Source organism: Furipterus horrens, unplaced genomic scaffold, assembly GCF_987537825.1.
Source record: "Furipterus horrens unplaced genomic scaffold, mFurHor1.1.pri manual_scaffold_6, whole genome shotgun sequence".
NCBI lineage: Eukaryota > Metazoa > Chordata > Mammalia > Chiroptera > Furipteridae > Furipterus > Furipterus horrens.
Window position 1 is genome coordinate 48,242,493 of NW_028327176.1, and position 23,536 is coordinate 48,266,028.

The 23,536-nt window shown below is 41.9% G+C and overlaps 1 protein-coding gene across 1 annotated transcript in view; it reads right to left on the minus strand.

The window, feature by feature from the left end:
- Positions 1-23,536, minus strand: part of LOC150006094 (uncharacterized) — a 67,407-nt gene that overhangs the window by 14,380 nt on the left and 29,491 nt on the right. Inside the window, exon 4 of the mRNA XM_090280738.1 lies at positions 8,173-8,279. Within this exon, the coding sequence (XP_090136864.1) occupies positions 8,173-8,279 (107 nt within the window). The remainder of the gene's footprint in view (positions 1-8,172; positions 8,280-23,536) is intronic.

A 23,536-nucleotide genomic window follows, 5' to 3' on the forward strand; every position in this document is an offset into this window, starting at 1 on the left:
CCACTTTGGACAAGTCACGTTATCTCCTTGTGCTTCTGCTTCTTTACCTGTAAATGAAGAAGGATTAAGGGGGGAAATAGATGCATCAATACTTGGTGAATTCTAAAGAATTGTGTAAATTGCTTCCTCAGAACCACAGGATCCAATTTATAGTATAAATTTTTCAACTCTGTCATTTTCTTCTTATTTTCAAATTAAATTGTTTCATTGCAAAAGCATGGTCAAGGTCATCACCCATCATGCAGGCAATTACCCATTATAGTCTTATATTTAATATATTATTGAATCTCTAGTTTCTGAATTATGACCATTTCAACTGAATGACTTAGCAAAAGTATAAAAACTGTATTTTTAGCCCCAATCCTTATATAGATAAACAAATGTGTGTGTGTGTGTGTGTGTGTGTGTGTGTGTGTGTGTGTGTGTAACAGTGACACACTATGGCTGAACTATCCAGTGGGGCATAGTGTTTAGGTTAAAGAATCCTTATTTTCGATTTCTTCCACTTGCTCTCAACTCTAGAGAATCTTGGGGCACTCAGGAGATGGTTTGAAATGCTCTGGTCTACATATTACCATTGGGATACTTTGAGAATCTAAATCAGCCCTTTTCAACTTGATATTCTCAAGGAGTTTCAGAAGTCAGTGGGAACTGGAATTTCCCATGAGAAAAACAAACACTGATAAAGGCAGCATCAAAGTGCCAACCATTAGACCAGGGGCTGACAGTCTTCCTGCTCTGGACACTGTGTCTCCCAACCTTGGCCATTTACTGCTATGGTGGAGACATGTTTGCAGAGTTTCAACAAGTAGCAACACCCTAGCAGAATCAACTAGCTGTACCCTAATTATTCTTTCATTATTTTTCAAAATGATAAAGCTCACTATTTTTATCTGGGTTATTTTTATCTGGGCACATGACCTAGACTAAAGACTGCATTTTTAGCCTCCCTTGGTTATATGGTCATATAACCAAGTTCTGGCCAAGAGAATGTGAGTGGAAGTGATGTATTCAACTTCCAGGCTGTGTTCTTAAAAAATTAAGATCCTCCTTCCCTCTTTCCTCCATTCATTTACCTAAATCACAGATGTACGGAAGCCATTGTGAATCATCTCATTCATATAAGGACAACACCGTAAAGATGAAAAGAAACAAAACAGGAGTGAGGTCTTTGGACAACCTTGTGGAACAGAGCTCCACACCAGCCCTGAACCTCCCACTTTCAAGTTATTATATGAGAGAAAAACAAAGTCTGTCTTATTTAAAACATTTTTGTTTGGGATCTCAATTTTATGTAGGTGAACATTTATCCTGAGTAGTACAATAACCAAGGTCAGAACACAAGAGCACCACCTCAACTTACTAGTCCCCCAGCCAAAATACTTAGTCCTAAAATCAGTTATCCCAGTGGGTGAATATAGTCCCAGCACAACTCCTAGGAACTACCACCCTCTAGCATTCAAAACTCAACCCTTCTCATCTTAAAGGGAGAAGTCATTGGAATAAGGCAGATGCATCAAATGTGCAACCCCAGCTCTTCTCTATTCTATCTCTGCATGCTCTGCAGTCCCCATTGGGGCTTTCCACTTCCAGAGCCAGCAATCATGGCCAGACCATGGTGTCCCACTCTCGGGGAGGGCCTCGGAATATGCTAAGTTCTAGCGAGAAAGAGGCAGCTGCTAAAACAAACCAGGGCTTCTCTTTCCTGCTGTACACCGCCTCTGTTCCAGCTATAAGAAGATTGTACCACTCCCCAGGCCTAGCAGACCCACCCACTCCCTACCCCAGCCCCCAGGCCCCATTTCTCCCACACATCCTACTAGGTATTGCCTCCAGAAGAGATTTGTTTCACAGAGGAAGTGAGCAGGAAAATGCAATACATTTTAATGGAATTTTAGCAAGTTGCAAAATAATTATATTTTAAAATACGTAAAAATAATATTTAAAAAAGTCTTTGTGGCACTCTTTGATAACTTCCTATACACCATGTGGCTTTTCCCAGGACCTCTTATTTGTACATTTGAAATCTCAAAAAGATGCAATACCGCAGATGGGGTGTAGGAATGCACCTAAACACTCAGTCATCTCTGTTAAAAAGGTGGAAGGAAGCTCCCAAGCTGAACAGACTGGTGATCAGCCATCCGTCAGTCACTGCCTTGACTCACTCCTCCCTGCATCTGGCTCACATCCACCTTGGAAGATTACAGGGTGGGAGAGCTGCAAAGAATCTTGGAAGTTATATAACCTGGTGGTTTTTCTCATAGCGAAAGTACCCTTAATAAAAATGAAATCTTAATTGAAATTCTAAAATTTAAGACAAATAAAAGCACAAATTCACTAGAATATAACTCATGAGTTCAATTATGCCATATATCATATAAAGTATATCACTGACAATTCTGAGACTGATTTGGTGAATGTAAAAACTTGGAATAATCGGAATCATGCTATCCTCAGCATAAACTTATCATTTTATTTTGGTTTAGTTGAACAATATTTAGAAAAGTTTGATATATCTAGCTAAGTAGTTGCAAGTGTTAATCGTTTTGTGTTGTTTTATTTTAAAACAATTTGCCTTACAGCTTGGGTTTCTACTCAACTAACCTTATCCAGAAGCCTGCAAGAAAAGTAATAGAAAATATCTGCTTCAAAGTTGAATTGTTAGTAGCACCTAATAAATTCTTGCATTTCTAATCATAAAGTCGGAAAGGAAGCATTCGTTCTAGCTCTAATGTGATGTTTTCAAGATGTGAGAGAGTCAGTTGTGGGTGCACAAACAAGTCTTATGCCATGAGGGGAACAAATGTGAATTAACTTGATTTGGTACTTAACCGAGCAGGTACAAATGTCCTGTGGTCACAAGCACACTTGTACAAGTGTAAATCAGTGGAGATGTGCAGCAGTCATGTCAGAATTTAAGAGTGACAAACAGACCAGAGCAGACTATCAATATCCCTCATCAAAAATGTGCATCCCCAGATGTCAGAATTTTATTCATGTTCATTCCAAATAAGTTAACCTACTAGCACATTTTAATATGATGATGTTATTAGATATGTTAAAATGTGAACTAAAACACATATGAAAGTGTGTCATTTTTATTACATTGTTTTAAAATAGATTCCACAAGGAAATTGAAATAAAAAAATTTGAAGGAGTATTAAAACCCATCCGTGGAGCCCTCCAGGGTCCCATAAAACTGAGTCTGAAACCACTCATGGGGTTCACACAAGGATCCTAAGTCCAAAAAGGTAAATTTATTTGCCTGAGGCCACACAGAAAGTTTGTGATAGAATCAAGACTAAGGTTTGCGTTTCTGATCCCCATTCTCATGCTCTTTCCACCAGACTGCCTCACATAGAAATATGACCCTCACACCTCTCACCTAAGGGCACTTTCTAGATATGGGACCTAAATCCTTGGGGCCCAGTGGAGGAGCCCCATTTAGACAGGCATGTTCCCAGAAATGCCTGACTTTGACAATTCCTCAAATGGGGGCAATTATAACCCTAACACGTTTGCCTTTGAATTGAGCACTCTCTAATAAGTTACTAGAGATGAGATGAGCAGAGTAAACTTCCTCACAGCTCAGAACAGGTGTTTTCTAATCTATGGTTTTCTATGTTAGAAGTTGACCTCTAAGCCAGTTGGGGAAGGTTATGGTAATATCCACAGGACATTATATTAGTTTGCTAGGGCTGCCATAACCAAGTACCACAGACTAGATGGCTTACACAACAGAATTTGATTTTCTCTCAATTCTAAAAGCTAGAACTCTGAGATCAAGGTGTTGATAGAGCTGCTTTCATACCAAAGCCTCTCTCCCTGACTGGCAGATGGCTGACAGATTGACTTTGTGTCCTCAAATAGTCTTCCCTGTGTGTCTGTCTGGGTCTTATTCCCCTCTTCTTATAAGGACACCAGTCATATTGGATTAGGGCCAACCACATGACTTTATTTTACCTTAATTACCACTTTAAAGACCCTCTCTCCAAATACAGTTGTATCCTGAGGCCCTGGGAGTTAGGGCTTCTACATACAAAATTGGGGGGTAGAGCACAGTTCATATCATAATAGGCATAAGGGTCACTTTTGCTTGTCATGCTCCCTTAAAGGGACCAGAGTATGAGTATCACGATGGCAACACCTGTCAGAGATCTGATCTTTCATTATTCCTCCTCCAACCTCCTCTGGGTATGATTTGAGAACCCCAAAGGAAAGGCTGAAACTGTGCTCAGCACCTCCTCACTCTATATTTCAGTGCAGATTAGTGATCTGGAGTCATCAAAGAGACTCAAGGATTTGAAAAGATCAGGATAGAATTTGGGTACTTTTCCTAATTTAGCAATCTAGGTTTAATTTTTGGGAGGGGGAGCTTAAGGTTAAGAAGGGTAGATTTGGAAGGTTTTTAAACACCTAGAATACTAACAGAACAGGCAGTTGGCTAACCTATGCAAACTTTAAAATCTATGAAAATATAAGCTTTTGAATCAGCTTTGATGAACAAAGCCTAATTTTTTTATTAAACAAAGAGCTTTTATAAGTGAATAAAAGGAACAAAGGAGTCCATTATAAAAATGGGCAGATGGCAATAACAGGTGTATATAAAAAAGAAATATGAATCATTAATTAATTTATAAATGATGTTCAATATCTGTCATAATAAAATGCAAATGAGAGAAAAACAAGATACCATTTTCTAGTCAACATTGACAAAAAGATTAAAGTATTTGATAATATACAGTGCTAGAAAAGGTATGAGAAAGCACACATTGTTTATATACAAATAATTCAGTAAGGAAACTTTGTAGCATTTTTAATCCAGAATCAGCAGGAAAGCTTCTAACATTTTCTGCACTAGATAAAGAAAAAGAGTTGTGCCTAAACTGCTAAGGTGAGCCTGGCCAGGGCTCCAGAATCGTCTATCATCCCCACAAAATTAGGGCTAGATGGATCACTATAAGAGAATCTCTGAGCCCTGGCTGGTGTGGCTCAGTTGATTAGAGCAACATCCCATTAACAGAAAGGTTGTGGGATCGATTTCTGGTCAGGGCACATATCTATATTGAAGGTTCAATCCCCAGTCTGGGAACATGGGATCCCCAGTCTGGGGGTGTACAGGAGGCAACCATCAATGCTTTTTTCTCATACTGATGTTTCTCTCTCCCTTCCTCTCTCTCCCTCTCTCTCTCTCTCTCTCTCTCTCTCTCTCTCTCTCTCTCTCAAAATACAATGTAAAAATGTCCTCAGGTGAAGATTAAAAAAAAAAAAAGAATCTCTGAGGTTGAAATATATTTATTTAAAACATATTTCTTCCAAGCTGTTAGATATTCTTAATGCCAAGTCAGTCAATAAAAAAGAATCTTAGCTGTCCTATAGCCATCTATAACAAAATTTGGCATCATTTTCCTTTCAAATTCCTCCAGGATGAACCCTCACCCATGCCCACTGCTCCCTTCCCAGCAACTCACAATGACCCATTTTACCCCAAGCTATCACCTCCACCAGTATAGCCACCACTAACTACCCTCTCTACCTTAGGATCCCTCCCCCTGACTCACCACTTATGTTGAGTATTTCTTGCTTAGGAATCTTCAAGGGCCACCAATTACTTACTTCATTTCTTTCAAACTTCTCAAGGGACTTAGTAACATAGGCCCTCCAAACATTATTTTCTTTTATTCCTTCTAAGGAGTTTCAACCCCCCTTTTGCTACACCCATGCTCATCTCTGCCTCTCTGCCTTTGATCCTATTGCTTCCCCACCTGTAATTCCCTCCCTCCTGCCTTCCCAAATGCTGCTTCTCTTCCAAGGTCTAAAAATGAATTACTTGAGTTTGACTATTATTTAGTGTGTTTGTGGTCCATGATTTCCCATGATAAAAATCACAAACACTTCCATTCCGTCAAATAGTCACCAAATTGATCTCTCACTTAAACACCTGAAATATACCAAACATTCTGATAGACACCTGTGATGCACATATGGGCTCAGTGTGACCTCTGCTAGATTAGAGATGTGGAAGAAAGACACTCCAAGCAGAAGGAGCAGTTCCAGCAAAGGCATGGAGCCATGGGTGTGGCTTATGCAGAAAGTAACACCTGGTGAAGGTACAGGATGACATGGATCATGTGGGAGATAAATATTTTTACATGGAGACAGTATGTGTTCCTCAAGTTGCTGCAACAAGCATATTGGTACATGTCATTAGAGGGAAGTATGCTCTCATTAACATATGAACCCCAGAATTAGGTCCTCTGAGGTTTCCCCCAGCACCATCTTTCTCTGGTTTCCATTGGGTAGACACTCATAGATTTCCTTCAATAATTAATATGACTCTCAGATTTAATGTATATTAAAAAAAAAAATCCAGGAGATATTCACATAAGGTATAAGACTCTGGCAAGGCAGGACCAATCACGGGCTGGGGCTGAGGACAGGGAAGGCAGGGAAGGGTGGTTGGCAGCGTCAGTAGTGACCAGTGCTCCAGGTAAGGTATGTCCTCACCTTGGGGAAAAGGCCAGCCAAGTGTGCTGTGATAAAACCCAATTCTTCTGACTGCTGTGGTGCCTTCCTTCAGGTGATCTCAAGCTTTGTGCAGGCCCTGTTAGCTGTGTAACTTGCCAAATGCTGGACTTCTCTCCGGAATCAGGCCCCAAGCTACTGTGGGCTCTGGCCCAGGACTTACCAGCCGTAGTGAAGGACAAGATTGGTGTCACTGAGTCCTATCAACCTCAGTCATCTGGCTGACTGGATATGACTTACATTTCTACATACATCTGCTCCCAACAGTGCAAAAACTTGAAAATCCCAACCTGTTTTCCCAAAAGCCAGGCTCTGAATGCCGCAAATATGACAGTTTATAAAGACTCACCATACTTTTTAAAAATTCAGGTTCTATGACTTCAAAAATATCAGTTCCAGCTTCCTCTCTTTTAGCTGGTCCTGATAATTTTATCCTGCCTGAACTGTTAAAAATCACATTTTCACGGTCACCAAAAGGCTCAGCAATCTGCTTCAACCACATAATTCACAGAAATGTCTGCCAAGCAGCTTAACTTTCGACAACCCAAACAAACTAAAATTTACATTTCAGTAGAGCAATAAACTCCTAGAGAAAATGTTCTCTCTACACCAAGGTTTTCTAAAGCCATGCATTCAAAGTGATGTGTGAATTTGAAATGTTCCCTCTTTTTGGTTGGTGATCTCAGTAGCAAACACCAAATATTTCAAGGATCAATAAGAACATTCTTTTTGCAATGACACACAATCTCTGATGTTAGAAAAAGTCAAACCTTAGTAAACAACAAAAGTTTTCCCAAACTTATATTTCCCTTTTGCAGTCTTATTCCTGGTAGCAAAACAAACAAACAAACAAAGAAATAAACCAAAAACAAATAAAAACCAGTGAAGTATTTGTGGAGTATTTGACTCCATTTGTTTTGTTCCTGAAAGCATTTCCCTGGGGACTTATGTGTTCCCGTTGTCTTTGTCCTTTCTCTTGACTACAGCCTGCCTTTGGAGAGCTCATACTCTCTGGATTAATAATGACAAAAAAAAAAGGAGATAGAAAAATAGCAGAACATCTGTTTTATGTGGTCTAAGCCCTCAGCAGCTGTTGTTTGATTGGAGTTGGGTGGAGTAAGGGATATGGGATTCTATCAATTCCCACCCAATTTCAGTCTTTAGTGAAACTCTTGGGATAGGGACAGGTCTCACAAGGAATCAAATTAAACAGCAGGTTGGAGACAGGCTGGAGCAAGAATGGAGCATCACCTTATTACAGAATATACTTATGCTCTAGGAAGGAAAGAGAGCAGAGAGAACATAAATTCAGAAATCCATGAATCCTGGGAATAAATCTCAAGATCATCTCTCTCTTCACTGCCTTTGAATCAGTAGTAGCTGCAATCTGCAAGACTTATTTTAAAGCTATGACTAGCCCAGCACCCCTGAGATTTGGGGCTCATAGTTTACTCTTGGAGGAATCAAAGACCTTTAGAAGGCTAAGGTAAAATAGATGATTGCTGCCCTACAGCTCTGTGGGCAGCTGAGCACACTGCTCTGGACTTTATTACAGCATTCATCACACCACTGTAATTAATGTTTATCTCCCCCTCCCTCCCCACTAGACTGTGAGCTTCCCAAGGGCAGGAATCATTTTTCATTTACCTCTTTACCCACAGCGCTTAGCTCTATTCCCAGCACAAAAAAGAGTCTCCACAAACATTTGCTGGTGGTTAGATGGATGGATGGATGGATGATGGAAGAAAGCGGTCCTGGAGTTACAAAAATAAAAACTTGAAACAAACACACAAGAACAAGAACAAAAAGCAAACAAACAAGAACAAAAAAAATCTATCTCTCAATCCTTGCACTATGTAAGGATTAAAATCTGTATTGGAGGACATTTTCATTTTTTTCAATACTGTTTAAATAATCTCACCCCAAATCTTTGTGCCTTATCTTTAGAAAAAAATACTTTGATTAATTGTCTAACATATTCCAAATATTTCCAAACAAGATTTTAGCAGAAGTCATTTTTGCTTCTAGTGTAAGGATGGCCTACAGTACCCAAAGAAAGGTGACCTTAAAAAAGGAAGAGGGGGCAGCAAAGGCAATGGGGTAAGGAAAGGGCAATCTTGAAGGTTTAATTGGCTAGTATCTATGCCAGTTCCCATTGTACCACCCTTGACCCCACCTGGAAGAAGAGTCCCCCAGGCTCTATCAGCTTTGATCCCCCAGTAACTTATATCATCCATTCTTTATTCCACAAGTTTAAAATTGTAAAAAAAAAAAAAAAAGGATCCAAGCACCTTCTAAAATTATATGGAAAATTATGAGAATCCTGCTTTATACCAAGGATAATGATTTAACTTAATATAGAGCCAGAAGTTATTGCTGGTTACAACTGCGGGTTTAATGACTTGCTGACACTATTCCTTCCTATGTCCTTTTCTTTCTTAAGTCTCTACCTCCTCCATCCCCTTCAGCCCATCTACTTCACTCCTTCACCCATGGCCTATACTTTAGCTCCATCGTTAGAACCTACGGTCCCGCTAGACCTTATTTAACCCTGCTAATGGCCCCCAGAACTAAAATGCATTCTGACCTCTAGTCTAGACACAAATATTTGTTGCTATTTATTTCCATGGTCACTTTTCTAAGGGGCTTCTCATGTTTCACTATAATCAGATGTATTCCATGAATCGCAAGAAGCCCAAGAGATGTGAGCCCAGTTGGGCCAAACAAAATATCAACCACCGCTCTCCACACCCTCCCAAGGCCTACCTTTATCACCTCTTGACCCTTGCACAGAGGCCCTCAGGTACCATAATTTTGAGGGAAAATGTGGCTCCTATTTAAGAAAACTATTGTCTCCCGTCTTAGAGAATTATTTTTCCTTCCTCTATTTTCCAAACTTCAAACTAAATCTGCACTTTTGTAAAGAAAACAAAACAAAGGCCCTTTCCATGTGAGGAGAAGAGAAGGAAAGAATGGCTTTATTATTATCCTGCATGTTAGTTCACACTTCACCTGTGCTGCCTCATGGCTGATAGGAAGGGAACAACGGAGACATGAGGTCTAATTGTGTTTTCTTGGAATCACATCTGGGCCAATTTCTAGCTGGGAACATGTCTCCCATCCCCTCCGTTGGGAAAATGGAAAAGGAACCCCCAGTGGCTTCATATAAATTTCATGGATATCTTAGAAATTGTGAATCTTTTGGTAAGTAAAAAACAGGAAATGGAAAGTGAAGAGAGCCAGTATTAATAGAAGACTGTTATTTTTATTGTTTCTAAGTGTTATCTATCTAAACTTCAGAAGAATTGCCTTTTTTAATCACAGCATCAAAGGGAATAGCCTCTCCCACAAGCTCCTGCATTGGGTCATTTTGTGTTTCTTATTTGGAGTCTGATTTGTATTGAAATGACCAATAATAGAGGCAAATAGAAGGGGAATTTTGAGGGAAAATGAAGAAGGGAATATCTTGACCTTTTCGGCAGCACGCTAAAGTATTATGTTATCCAGAAAAGCTTTCCCAATCACTCCATGTAGTCAAACTCCTACTGCACCAAAGCCAGTTCAACACCATTTAAGATTTAATTGTCCTCTAAGTGCTTGATATCTGGGTGCCTTAGCTTGCCAGCTACATGGAAGGTTCACTCGGGACAGAGACCAGATTTACATGTCTGGTGGAGAGCTTGTGGAACCCAGCACAGGGTCAATGCATGTCTGTTGACTAATGGCAAAGTGTGCCTCTTTTGACTTCTTTTAGCAAAACAATATTGGTCAGAAATGACCAAAGTAATACAGTTTATACTCACAATTAAATTCCAGTGCTCATATTAAATACCAAGTTTAATGAGAAAGTGCATATTGTAATATCACAAGGGAATTTAGCCATAAGAAAACTACCTTTTTGAACAGATCATATAGTCCCTTTGGGCTCTTATATTTTGTGTGTACTTTAGACATTTGAGAACTTGATATGGTTCAAAGTTGTCACATTATTTTAATTATGTTTCACTGGATTATAACTTGATCCCCAACTTTACAGTCATACATGGAGTAAATTCATTTGAGATGGTTTTGGAACAGGGCCAAGAATGCTGGAATTATATGCAAACAAATCCAAAAAAATAACCACGGGATCTTCAAGGCACTAGCCTTTCCTTCCGATTCAGCTTCAATGTTAGGGAGAAGGTAAAAACATAGTGGGGGATTTAGATCCCAAAAGACCATAGGTGGGTGGCAGCAAACAGTGAGCATAAAAGGAAGCAACAGAGTTGGGTAAAGCTGCTCATTTGCAGGACCACCTCTATCTCCCAGCATCAAACATTAGCAGAGGTGAAGTGGAGAGCTCCGCACACAATATAGAGATCTACCCTAGACAGAGCCAGGTAGAAAGCAAAGTCTAAGTTTTATAATACAAGGATCTTTGGAAAGATGAGAAAGAAATCAAGTTGGTGTCAGACATTTAATGATTGCTAGTGGTTACAGCAAGCCAAGCCAAACTCTAATAAAGCACCGTGACTTGAGTGGCTTAAACAACAGAAATGGGTTGTGTCATTGTTCTGAAGGCTAAAGATCAGGGGGAAGTCTATGGCCAAGGTAACATCAAAGTTGGCTCCTTTTGAAGACTGACAGATAATCTGTTCCAGGACTCCTTCTTAGCTTCTGGTCATTTGCTGACAATCTTCGGCACTTCCTGGCTTGTAGAAGCATCATCCCGATCTCTGCCTTCATCTTCACATGGTGTTCTTCCTACATGTGTGTCTGTTCCTGTGTCCAAATTTCCCCCTTTAATAAGGGTGTCAGCAATATTAGATTAGGGCTCACCCTACTGACCTTATTTTAAGCTGATTATGTCAGCAAAGACCCTACCTCTAAACAAGGTCACTGGGTGTGAAATTATAATATGTTTTGGGGAGCGGTGCAAAATTCAACCCATATCCAATAGGGATTATAAAGTAAGAATCAGTGGTCAGGAAGACATTGGTCTGGAGCCCAGGGGCTCTGGAAGAAAAATTAGAAGCAACAGTAATTGAAACCATGGTCGGGAACTATGCAAGAGTTCCTTAAGTGTTCTTCCTGCCTTCATTCTCTCTCTGATTCCATGTACCTTCAATAATGCTGCCAGGTTTCTATCGCATATGGAGGGCACCATGGCCATTCTTACACTCAGAATCACCCATGGCTTATCTGCCATCTCTATTCAAGTATAGAATGTAAGACTATTTGACGGGCCAACAGCCCCCATTTTGCATATTAGAAAGCTCAGGCCCAGAGAGAACAAAACCAGGTGCCACTCAGATCTCAAACGCTTCCCCTAGCCTGCCCTGTTCCTAAAGTCCTAATTAAGAGAAAACTCTAACACAGGTTAGTCAGACTTATTCAGCAAAATTTGGAATCATAGGGCAAACTAAAGTCTCCCCCTTTATTTTTTTAATTAATTTTATTGATTATACTATTACAGTTGTCCCAATTTTCCCCCTTTGCCCCCCTCCACCCAGCACCCCCACTATCTCAGGCAATCCCACACCATTGTTCATGTCCATGGGTCATGCGGAGGTTCTTGGGCTACTCCATTTCCTATACTGTGATGGGCTGAGGCAGCAAAGAGCAAATAAAGAAGCAGCAGCCAGAAGCTATCTTCCTGGCCTCAGGATGAACTATTTCTTGTTAGTTACATTTTCTCCTGTGCCAACCGCCTCCATGGGGACTCCCCGGGCTACACAATATGGGTGGTGTAAGGGTGGGTAGGAAGGAGGAATGACATGATGGGGTCAGCTACAGCTCCACAATCCATGTGCCACATCAACAGTACATCCTTATTGAGACCTAAGTGCAAATTTTCACCAAGAGAGTCACTGTCCTCAGGATGGGGCCAAATGGCACACATGCTGCACCAAGAACCAAGCCCAGGGCTGGTCCCACACACATTTCTGCCATGGCTTCCCCAGAGCACTTATCTCCGTGTTCCATGCAAATAGGAGAGTCTTGATAAAATGTCGATTGGTTTTCTTTTCTTAGTTGCTCCCTTCTCTCTCAAATTCTTTCCTCTGCCTTTGCTTCAGAACTGTCATATTTTTTGAACCAAAAATCAGGACACGTGGTCTAGTAAGCACTATATGATAAGTTATTTTGTTCTCACCAAAAGTCTCATTCAGGTAGAGATATCAACTGCATTTAATAACACAATTAATGGCTTGACCTCACTGAACACGGGATAGAAAAGCAATCAGAACCTGAGTAGAAAGTCAGGCAAGGATGGATGCCATTTGCTGGTATGTACAAGTCTCCTGAACCCAAAATACAGCCTTAAAACATAGACAATGCTCCGAGAAGATTAGCACAGAGCAAAGTCTAGGGAAGCTGCCAGAGCCTACGCTGCTTTAGGGTCAAATTTAGCAGAAGGTCAATAAATGCATTTGTTTTCACTTTGCCTGCACCATGAAGCGAAGGAAATGCAAAGGCAGAGATGAATCAGTTCTGCTGGCCGCGCTCCGATGCAGTCCTCATTCCGAGGCTGATAATTAGGCTCGCTAAATCTTTTAATCTCGAAATTGGAAAACATGACTTCACGTGGTTCTGTAAATGTTAATGACCAATAAAACCAGCTGTAGCACCACATTTAGTTCAGTTTATTAATGTGCTATTCTAGATGAGCTGAAGTAAAAAGAGATCCCATTATCCAACTTGAAAAGGCCTCTCCTGTGTGCACCCACTTATACAATGATTTTACTCTATCAGAAACCCACAGTCTCAATTTGTCCTTTTCCTTTTAGGGGTTAGTTTTGTTGTTGTTGTTATTTGGTTCAGTTGGTTGGTTTTGATGTGTGTTTGTGAAGCATCATTTTGGCTAAGAAGCAAGGAAGTAAAGGTGAGCAATCCTGAGGGATCTAAATACCTATAATTCGTCTCAACTCCCACAGTTATTGCTTCCTAGAACTAAGACACTTACCTTTACTTCTTGCTCAAAGGTTTACATTTTAAAGTCATGAGGATCAACCCTATACGAGTGGGCTTGACCCATGGCAAAAATGAGTAACTGCCCCACTAATAGACATCCAGAGAGAGCCCATTTAAAAAACCCAATCAGTGGTTGTGTTACAGAACCCCTGGGCTGCTCCAATTGAAAACAATCCCACGGGCTCTTTAGTTAGGGGCCCGATTGCCCGCCACCAAAATTATAACTCTCAATACCAGAGTTTGGTGAAAAGAAAAAGAATTGTTTATTTAACAGTAGTATAGATTTAGTTATTTGCGGATTTCTGTTAAGTCTTATGCTCTTTAAAATACCCACAAACACATATCCTTGCCTCCCCCACTTCCAAACCAGGCTAGTTTTAGGAAAGTCAGAGAAACCGTTTCCCTACTTTCCAAACACAGTTCAGCTTTACCAGCAGCTGCCAATCATTCAATCTGATTGGGGAGGTCCTTTCTGTGCTGTGGTGCCCTCCAGCTCTCAATGCAGAACCACCTGGATTCTCAGCCTCCTTGCAAACTGCCTTCTTCCTGCAAACTTCGCGGATCTCCTCTCCTTCTCAAAACCGCATGGTGAGAGCCTCCTAACGCAGCCTGGAGACCCCTTCTCCAAGCCACGTGGAGGGAGCACACGAGAACAGGAGAGCGAGAGAACCCGAGAGTTAGCGCGCGCGCGAGAGAGAGCCAGAGCCAGCCAGAGAGAGAGCGCGAGTGAGAACCCGAGTCAGAGAGCGAGAGTGTCTGAGAGAGTCAGCGAGCGAGAGTCTCAGAGTGAGAGCATGAGCGAGAGCCAGAGAGAGTCTGAGAGCGAGCGCCAGAGCGAGAGTCAGAGCGCCAGTGAGAGCCAGAGCCCGAACGAGAGCTTGAGAGAGTCTGAGCTAAAATGTCTGCAGCTGCTTATATATCCCTGACTGCGTCATCTGACGCAGTGGGCGTTGCAAACAGTTCTGACCATTCACAGACCCTTACGTAGGCTCTGTGTGCTTTCCATACCATTCCCTGGTTCAAGACTCCTCCCATCTGCCTGAGGCTTTGGATGCATTAAAGCCATTTGCATAAGAAAGACACTAGCCACCAGCCTCAGGCATGTGGAGGCATTCCAAAAGCTGCTTCCTTCTCCCCATCCCCCAGCTGCAAGCTCTGGGGATTTTTGGACTCCCTTGTTTCTGTAACAGTTTCCTAAGCAAATGCAGGGGCATAGGCAATTAAGTAAGAATAATTCATTCCTTCTTTCATTTGGCAAATAGCAAAAGACCTACTGTGCGCTAATCAGTGCTTCAGACACTGCAAAAGCAGAGCAGAACAAGCCAGACTACCTTGTGCCTCCACAAATTTATTTTGTGTCAGTGAAATAGACCACAGATACACACACAAGTATTGTATTTAATAGAACATTAGGTAGAAGTGGGTACCATGAAAAACATAGCACCAGGGAAGTATGTGAAGGATGATGGGATTGCTAGTACACATGAGGAAGTTGAGAAGTGGGCTGGATAAAATTATAGAGTCAACCTTGTTCTTGCAGAGGGAAAATGTGCAAGAGGCACATGGTGCAAGGAAGGCTGTTAGCACATGACAGCAGGGCCATATGGATTAATCCCCTGCAGGCTGTTGAAGAATTTGGGAGAGCAGAGTTTTAGGGTCTGATTTACACTGTAAAAGAATCACCTGCCCCCTGGGTCGAGAAGGGACTTCAGGGATTCAGGAGAGAAGTTGGGAATAGAAGAGTAAGACCAATTGCAAAGCTGCTGCAATAATCTCTAGGCAAGAGATGTGACGGTGGCTTAGCCAAGGTTGGAAGAGAGGGGGGGGGTCATAAATGGCTGGATTCAGGAAACCTCCTATGGTAGTAGCTCCAATGGGATTTGCTGATGGATTTGAAATAGGAATGAAAATAAGAGACAAGGATTTCTCAAGGTTTAGCGATAATATAGAATGTTTTAGTTTATAAGACATTTTCACATTTTTTATCTCATTTAAGATTCACAGAGACCTTGCTTCTCAAAGTATGACAAGCAGACAAGCATCATCAATGTTACTTCAGAGCCTGTTGGAAATAAACTCTCAGGCCCACTCCAGACCCTTGGTAACCCACATGAATGTTCAAGTTTGAGAAGCACTCATCTGGGTGGCAGAAATAATGATGATGACAAAGGCAGTGATAATGGTGGTGATGATGATGATAATGATGATGATGATGAAACCTCCTCCTCCTAAAGGTTAAATAATATATTTAAGGCCACATAGCAAGGATTCTGGGATTCTGGTGGCAAACCCTGTGCTCTTTCCACCACTGCATGTTCTAGAGATATATGTAATTGTTTCCCTTGGGGGATTTACAGCCTATCTGAAATATCACAATTTCATTGGAGATCACAATTTAAGGGTCACAGGATAGGCATCACTAGTGAGAAGACCAAATTCATCTTGGTCTTAAAAAAATTTAGACAAGGAAAAGAGCAGAGAGGTGTGTGTGTGTGTGTGTGTGTGTGTATGTGTGTGTGTGTGTGTTGGCATGAGGAGGGGGAAGCTTTCATGAAGAAGAGAGCCACATGAACAAAGCCCAGAACTACCCCTGACACTGATAAATCACCCTCCCCATTACATTCTGCCTACAAGACATATTGATCCTGAACTAATCAAGTAGAAAGAGTCATTGGGGAAAAAAATAACGGGCTTAAAAAAATAAAGCCCCCTCACACAATTACTGCTCCAAGAAGAGTGAGCTATGCCCAGCTGACATGAATTTACCAAAGGGCACAGTGGACATGAAGGACAAGGGAAGGAGGGGCAAGGATGTGGGAAGGTGAGCCTCCACCGGTGAGAATTCAAGCCCACCACTGTTTGCCTTTAACCTATATCCACTGCACCATCCCTAATGTAACATCTGGGCTAGGTGCAGGCCTGATTTAATAATGTGTTGGGAGCTGGCATTTGCTGCAATCCCTCGGCAGCAGTAAATAGTGTCAGGGAAGATGTGTACCAGACCTAATTTGCCCCTTCTTCTATTTAGAAAGGCACATTAATATTTAATAGAAGAAAAATAATTCATGCAGATTTGAAAGCAAAATTCATGAAAAGGCACATTTTAAAAGCTGGGGGGAAATGGGTCTGTTTCAGGAATGCCTGATTTTCCCTCTAAATGAACTAAAAGTTGTGATTTATGCACATGGAGGCAACCTAGGCAAATTTCACCCACCTGTCTCCTGTATTTCAGTTCCAGGGCTATAAACATCCCTTAGCTTCTCACCTAGGCTTTGCATCTCTGTCTCCTCCATCTGGTGCTGGAAATTCAGCACCAAAGGCAAGGCAAAGATGTTCAAAGTGTTGGGCAGGAATTTGGGGAGAGATTGAGCCTTTTCATGACATAAACATCTGTTAGAACAACTTTGGGGTCTGGCTTTAGGGCCCCCGTTTCTGGTTAACTACAGAACAGGTGTACAAAATCTGGATGATTTGGATCCCTTAAGAAAAGACCACGTTTGGTGGTACTACCCTGGATGGGAAACAACATACCACCATTCAGGGCAGACCCTGAGAAAGAGCAAGGTGTATCGCAGACCATTCTCATTCTCCCTTTGATAGCTTTCTTCATGGGGATCCTAGGTGGCCAACCCCTTCCTGCTGTACTTTCAACCTGTACTTGATTCTGTGACAACTCATAGAAGAAAATCTATGCCTAGGCCTTTCCCATCCTCCCCATGCCCATCAAAATTATCAATTTGACATCCCACAGTAACAGTTGCCAACTAGTGCACTCTGTATTCTTCAACTCATTGATATCATATCCAAGAAAGTACATTCATATTTTACCAAGAGTCCTTCAGAGGTCAGACCTTACCTTCACAGCCTGGCTCTACAGGTATGAGTTTCAGGCACAGTGGCATGTTGGCAGAAGCATCTGTCAGGGCTTTCGGGCCCCTTAAGTAATACCATATTGAGGGGTCTGACTCTGCTTCTTTAAAACATATCCTGCAGTGAATCCCAACCAAGGACCCCCCGTCCTCTCCTCTCATGTCACATTAGCTACTCTGCCACACCGGTGTCACTTCTCTCTGTAACCTAAAATTTACTTTCCAAAAGTGCCTTACACTCTACATCTTGATACTTGACTCCTTCAGCCTGTGAAATGTTCAAACTGGGATGACAAGAAGACAAGGGAGTTTTAAGAGCAGGCAGGTGGGCTCCGCCTACTCCTTGGAGACAGCAAATCCCCTAGGCAGAGAGCAAACACTCAGCTCCCGCCCCCCCACCCCCCCACCAAGCATGGTTGGCATAGTGTTTAGTCCTTTCCCCAGCCAGTAGAGGTAATTCCCAAGCCACACCAGCAGGTTTTCATTTAGCCCAATTTTGCCTCATTTCCTCTAAAATCATTACTGCAGTGATTTAATGTTCAGGGCTGAGAACAACACATCTTCTCCTTTCTGCCTCTCTTACCACGAGCTGCCCTCCCTGGGGCTGTAACAGAGACTTCAGCATGGCAGGCTAGAATCATTTAATAAACATAAAGCAACATGGTCTTGCAGGGCAAACATGTGACGACATTTTTCCACGTAAATAATGTAATTTTTGTGAGGAAGGGAGGTTAGTTTTTTTTTTTTTTTTTTTTTTTCCTATGAATAGGCCTATTATAAGCTGCACCTGACCAAGGATCGTTTTAGAATTGTTCTTTCCTGAGCTTTCTACTTGGCAAATATTTCCTGATGCTAAATCACCATAAGCCACATTTTATGTCGCTGTGAATTTGCTCAAAATAAGTTTTATCCACTTCCTTGGATTCTACTTGGAAAGGTCCCTCAGCAAAGACCTGGCTGTTGAAGAGCTTTACGTTGGTGCTGCGGTTGCTGTTGTAAGTCTGCGAGGATGTGGAGGGTGATGGCTTAGGGAGGGACAGTGGGGTTTAGAAAGAGAGGGAAAAGTCAGAATTCCAAAAAGTTTTTGCCACTAAAGCAAAGCTTATTTAGAATTTGCTTATTTTCTCAAAACCAAAAGGAAAGAATGAATTGCGCTCACGCAGTGGGCTTTTCTCCAGCTAGGGGCCCAGTGGAATAATTTGCAGGGAGACTAGGTCAGCTCAGCCTGTCTCTGCCTCCAAGAAAAATACTCAAGAGAAAGCTACAACTTCTCCAGGGGGTAATATCAGCAGGTAACCACGGATGGAAACTGAGTATTAATTACCCTTCCTGTGTTTTATATGTTCAGATTTAACAGACATTGGAAAGCCAGACATTGATAAAAATGACAGGAAATAATCTTAGTCAATTAAATGGCCAGAATGTCAGGCCTAACATCTGTTCTATGAACCCTGCAGAAATGTGTGGCATTAATATTTAATAAAAAATAACCCTGATTTGGACTCAACAGCCATTTCACACTGTTCTCCCACGACACTTACTTCAGATCTTATAACCTTATAGAATTTAAATACATATGTCTCTCTCCTGAGTCACCCTCTTCCTTAGTATTCAAAGGTGTGCTCAGAAGAAGCTTTGCTTTTACTCTTACTGGACCACACGACTTCCAGTCCTACCGCATTCCCCACCGGTTTCTGCTCAGTGAAGGCAGCAGTCACGGGATTGATCTTCAACCCCATTCATCCAAATGGAAAGACATTATGTGAGGTGACAGTAAGCTCTGTATCCCAGAACTCTGCCCCACCAGCTGCTCCTTATTCCTGAGGCCCCTACACTCAGTTGTCTTCCCTGGGAAAGGTTGGGTTCACTGGTGAGTCTCAAGCTACCATTTTCTTCTATATTGGGCCCATGAAAAGTGGCTCTCAAGTGGTCCCAGCGTTCCTGGGCACCTGTCACCGATGAGACTTTGCTATCCTTGGGAATCTCCATTGTCATTTCCCTTTAGCACGTAGAGTACCTCAAGTAGGGGCCCTAAGAAAAATACATTGGGAAAACTCATACCACTCTCCTTCAATAGTGCCATCACCTTTTCCTTCCTTCTTTCTTACCTGGAATTTAGATTCCTGGGCGACCAGAGGGTCAGCCCCGTGCTACTCATGGCAACCCACAGAGTGAGTGTAAGTATCTTTCCTTTTCTCCAACAGGACTCCGTAAAAATCACTTCTTCAGAAACCAGTTTTATTTTCCCTCTATCCTTGCTATTCAACTCTATTTCCAAGAATCTAAACCATAGATTCAACTTAAGTTTAAGAAGGTGTCATGGGAATTGGCAAGTCCATCCTCCTGGAACAAAAATAAAGCTTCCTTTACACAAAGTCTTGGCAGACAGAAGAGGGGGCAGGGTCCACACCTGGTCGGAGGCTGGTGCCATTGAGGAGATGGAACTGACTCTGTCTCAGGTTGCGATCTCATTGGAGGAACTGCAGTGGGGCCTAAGGCTCGTTCTTCCCTCCTGGGTTCTGACCAGTTGAGCCAATCTACCCAAGGATCATGAGAGAAAGGGGTGCCATGGCATTCATTTCATTATTTATTATTATTTTATTATTTATTATTACTATCCAAACAAATACTTAATCACCCCCAAAGATCAAGCTCTCTAATAAAGCTGGATGGAAGGACACAGCTTGGGCTTGGGGTGCAAAGTAGAGGTTTCCTTCTCCATTTGAAAATCTAGTCCTTGGGATGTGTCTGTAAGGAAAATGGAGTCTAGAGGACCCATCCTAACAACATATGGCCCAATAGCAGACAGAGATGCCAGCTAGGGCAGGGAGAGAGAGAGTGAAGAACTTATTTAGTCTGATAACTACATGCAGACAGAGGTATGTGCACCACTAGCCCTGCCCACAGGCAGAAGATATACTGAGCAATGACCTTTAACGACTCCATGGAAGGCAGCCTGCCAGCAAGCCAATTATCTACCCCAACCTTTGGAATGGATTGAGTGGAGTAGGAGAAATCCAAAGGGTTTGCTCCCATATTCCCTGCTTATAGGGAATAGAGAAGTCTCTTTTTGAGAAATGTGAGGAAGAAAAGAAGAGATGTACTCTAATATAATTTAAGGAAAACCAGGCACCAGAATTCTTGAGGTTGTATAAGGCTTGGTTAGAAACAGAAAAGCTATCCAAGTCTTGGTACAACTCTAGGCTATGGAATAATCCCCAAACAGAAGGAACAAATCTCTATAATCTAAGAACATTCTGGAGCCATAATAATCACCTTACATGGAAGAGAATGAGCAAGGGGCCGTTGAGAGAAGCCACATCCTAGAATGGGTCCCTATGCTTCCTTCCTCCTGCCAGCCCATTACCAGTAAGGAATCATTGGGCAAAGACAAAAATAGCTGGAATCCCTTCTCTTCATTAACAGAGCAGTGACCACACTTGGGAGGTCCAATTAAAACTAAAACCTAGCCACATCCCAGAAAACGAATAAACTTCTTCCTTTCACACTAAAATCAAATAGGCTCCAGGATAAGTGGATAAAATGTGTTCTTCTGAGTTTATGTAGTGCATTCAGTTATAATTGACTTTATTATACCATATAGATTCATGAAAACTAGCCAAATAAATGTCAAGTACACAAAACATTTGATTTAGTTCCTTGAATTTTGACAAATAACTTTTAAGAGTCATCATTTAAAACTAGAATCTTTCTGCAGAGGTAGCATGAGAATGTGTTAAAAGAAATAAAAACATTTTATGTATCACTGGGCATAAAGGCTATCTGAAAGTCTTAAATCCTTTACAGTTTCAGCCCATTCCTTAGTATCCTCTGATGTTGACACTCCATCCATTCTTTTGTCTTAACCCATAAAATCAGGGATATCTAAATTTAATAGGATTTTGCTTTTTCTCTCATATTTTAACACAGAAAATCCACCCCAAATTCTTCCAGGAACTCAAGCAGGTATGCAGTTGCCAACACAAGGACTTGACAGACGTAGGTCTGTCACCATTTTTGTAGTGGGTGAACTTCTGAAGTCGGCCTCAAAACCAGCCTGCTTTGTCAAACCCTATTTTCCCATTAGGTCCCTGGCTGGTTTGGCTCAGTGGATTGAGCGTTGGCCTGCGAGCTAAGTGTCGCTGGTTCGATCTTCCAGTCAGGGCACATCAGAGAAGGAAAACTCTGACTCCAAAAAACCTCCGCTGCCTTGCGGCATACCTCTTCAGGGGAAAGGCTAAGGGAGTAAACCCCGACAGAAAATCCAGAGCCGGAGTCCCTAAGGCGGTTTGACGTTGTAGTCAACACTGGCAACTCCTGCGGCGCACCTGAAGCCAAGCTGTATTGACTCCGTCTTTCCCTTGGACCCTTCAGCTGCGAAGAGAGGGGGGGTCTGCTGCATGGGCAACAGCAGACCCTCCATATCACCCTGCCCAGGCTCTGTAGCTTCAGCTCCACTGGAGAGGACACTCCAGCGTCATCGCAAGATGTCGATTCAACACGGGAGGAGACAGATACCGTGTCACTCCCGAGTCGGACTGCACAGCCATTCTCGGCGGTGCAGATAGACTCTTAAGAAGCTACACCATCGTCTCTCGAGACGGACGGCTGCCGACCGATTTTCCCATTACCTTTAAGTATTTAATATCAGTAATTCTTTATCTTAGTTTCAGGCTGATTTTTGTTTTACATAAAAGCCTAAATCTTTAGCTTCAGGTTTCTCAGCCACACCTTCTCCCAACCAAGAAGTTCAGGATCCTTAGACACACCTAACAGCTACCACCACTGAGTGTTTACTATGTGTGAGTCACTTGGTTGCATCCTTTGTATCAGTCATCTCATTTAATCCCCACAACTGTCTGATGAAGGCACAAATATTATTTTCATTCTGCTGATTAAAAAAAAAAAAAAAACTGAAGCAAGTAAGGGATGATACTTTCCTAAGATCACACAAAAGCTGTAATAGAGGCAGAAATAGAACTCGGACCCCCTCAAGGCCCAAAACACTAGTCTAAAGTCATGTGCAATCATATATTCATTAGCACCTGCAGGTAAGACATACTGCTGTGCCCCTGGTCATCCTCAGCCCAGCCTAAGAGGCTCTCCCAAGTCTTAACATATCAGTATTGATTTGCTCAGGAACTACACCCAACAGAAGCTAGGAAAAACTTGGAAAGGACTCAGACTTTGCCTCTTTTCCAAAGGAAAAAATGGTAGAAGGGTGCTCCATTTCTCCACTTCTTGAAGGAAAATCATAAAACTGGCTGTGCATAAAATGTTTTTCTCAGGTGGAGACTATTGAACAGGAAGGAAGCAGTTTTTCTTTCAGTCATGCCAATTACATATGCACATGCCAGAATTCCTTGCAAGCAGCAAGAGAGAAAGAGCTAGTTTTCTATGTGCTCTAATGTCTACCACTAGTTAGTGATGATAACTAACTCCTCGCATTTGTAGAGCATTTTGTCTTTTCAAAGCAGTGGCACATTTCATCTTTGTATCCTTCCTGCAAAGGAATAGCAAGAAATTTCTACCCATTTTGCAGATGAGAGAACACCAGATCAGGTGTTGATCTGCTCAAGGTCACTTCTCATAGAAGAGTATGACAGGAGGTAAGAAGTCTCAGAAGAGAAGCTAAAAGAATTTTCTCTTTCCTAACTTTTCTCATTCCTCTTTTCTTGGCATTATGGATGAGGGATCATTTTAGGCAAATGTTAAAGTAGTTTGTATCCTGACATCTACTTCTCTTCCCTTTATACCCTTATTAGTATCTCTCTTTTCTGGGGTCTCTGGCCTCCAGCCACCCTCAGCCACCTCCACCCGCAACCCTGGGTCGGTTTAACTCTCACAGTGCTTCACAGTCCAAAGTTCCTTTGCTGCTTTCCCATCAATGAAAATAGCAAGTTCTTCAGAGTCAAAGGAGACAAACTAGGTGTTCAGAGGAAAAGAATATAAAAGAATTAATTCATAGTGAGGCGTGGATGTTTATTAACCTCCAACATTTTCAAAAGTTACAGCACTTTTTTAGGAGATGAAACTGGTTAGCTCTCAGTAATCTGTTTGTTCAACTAACCAAAATTCCCTGAGTTAGCATGAAGAAATTCAGGTAATAAACTGATACTCTTGGGTAGAGTAGTTACCCTAGAGAGCATAACCTTTCTGGGAGTCTACACTAGGAACTGATCACAAGATAC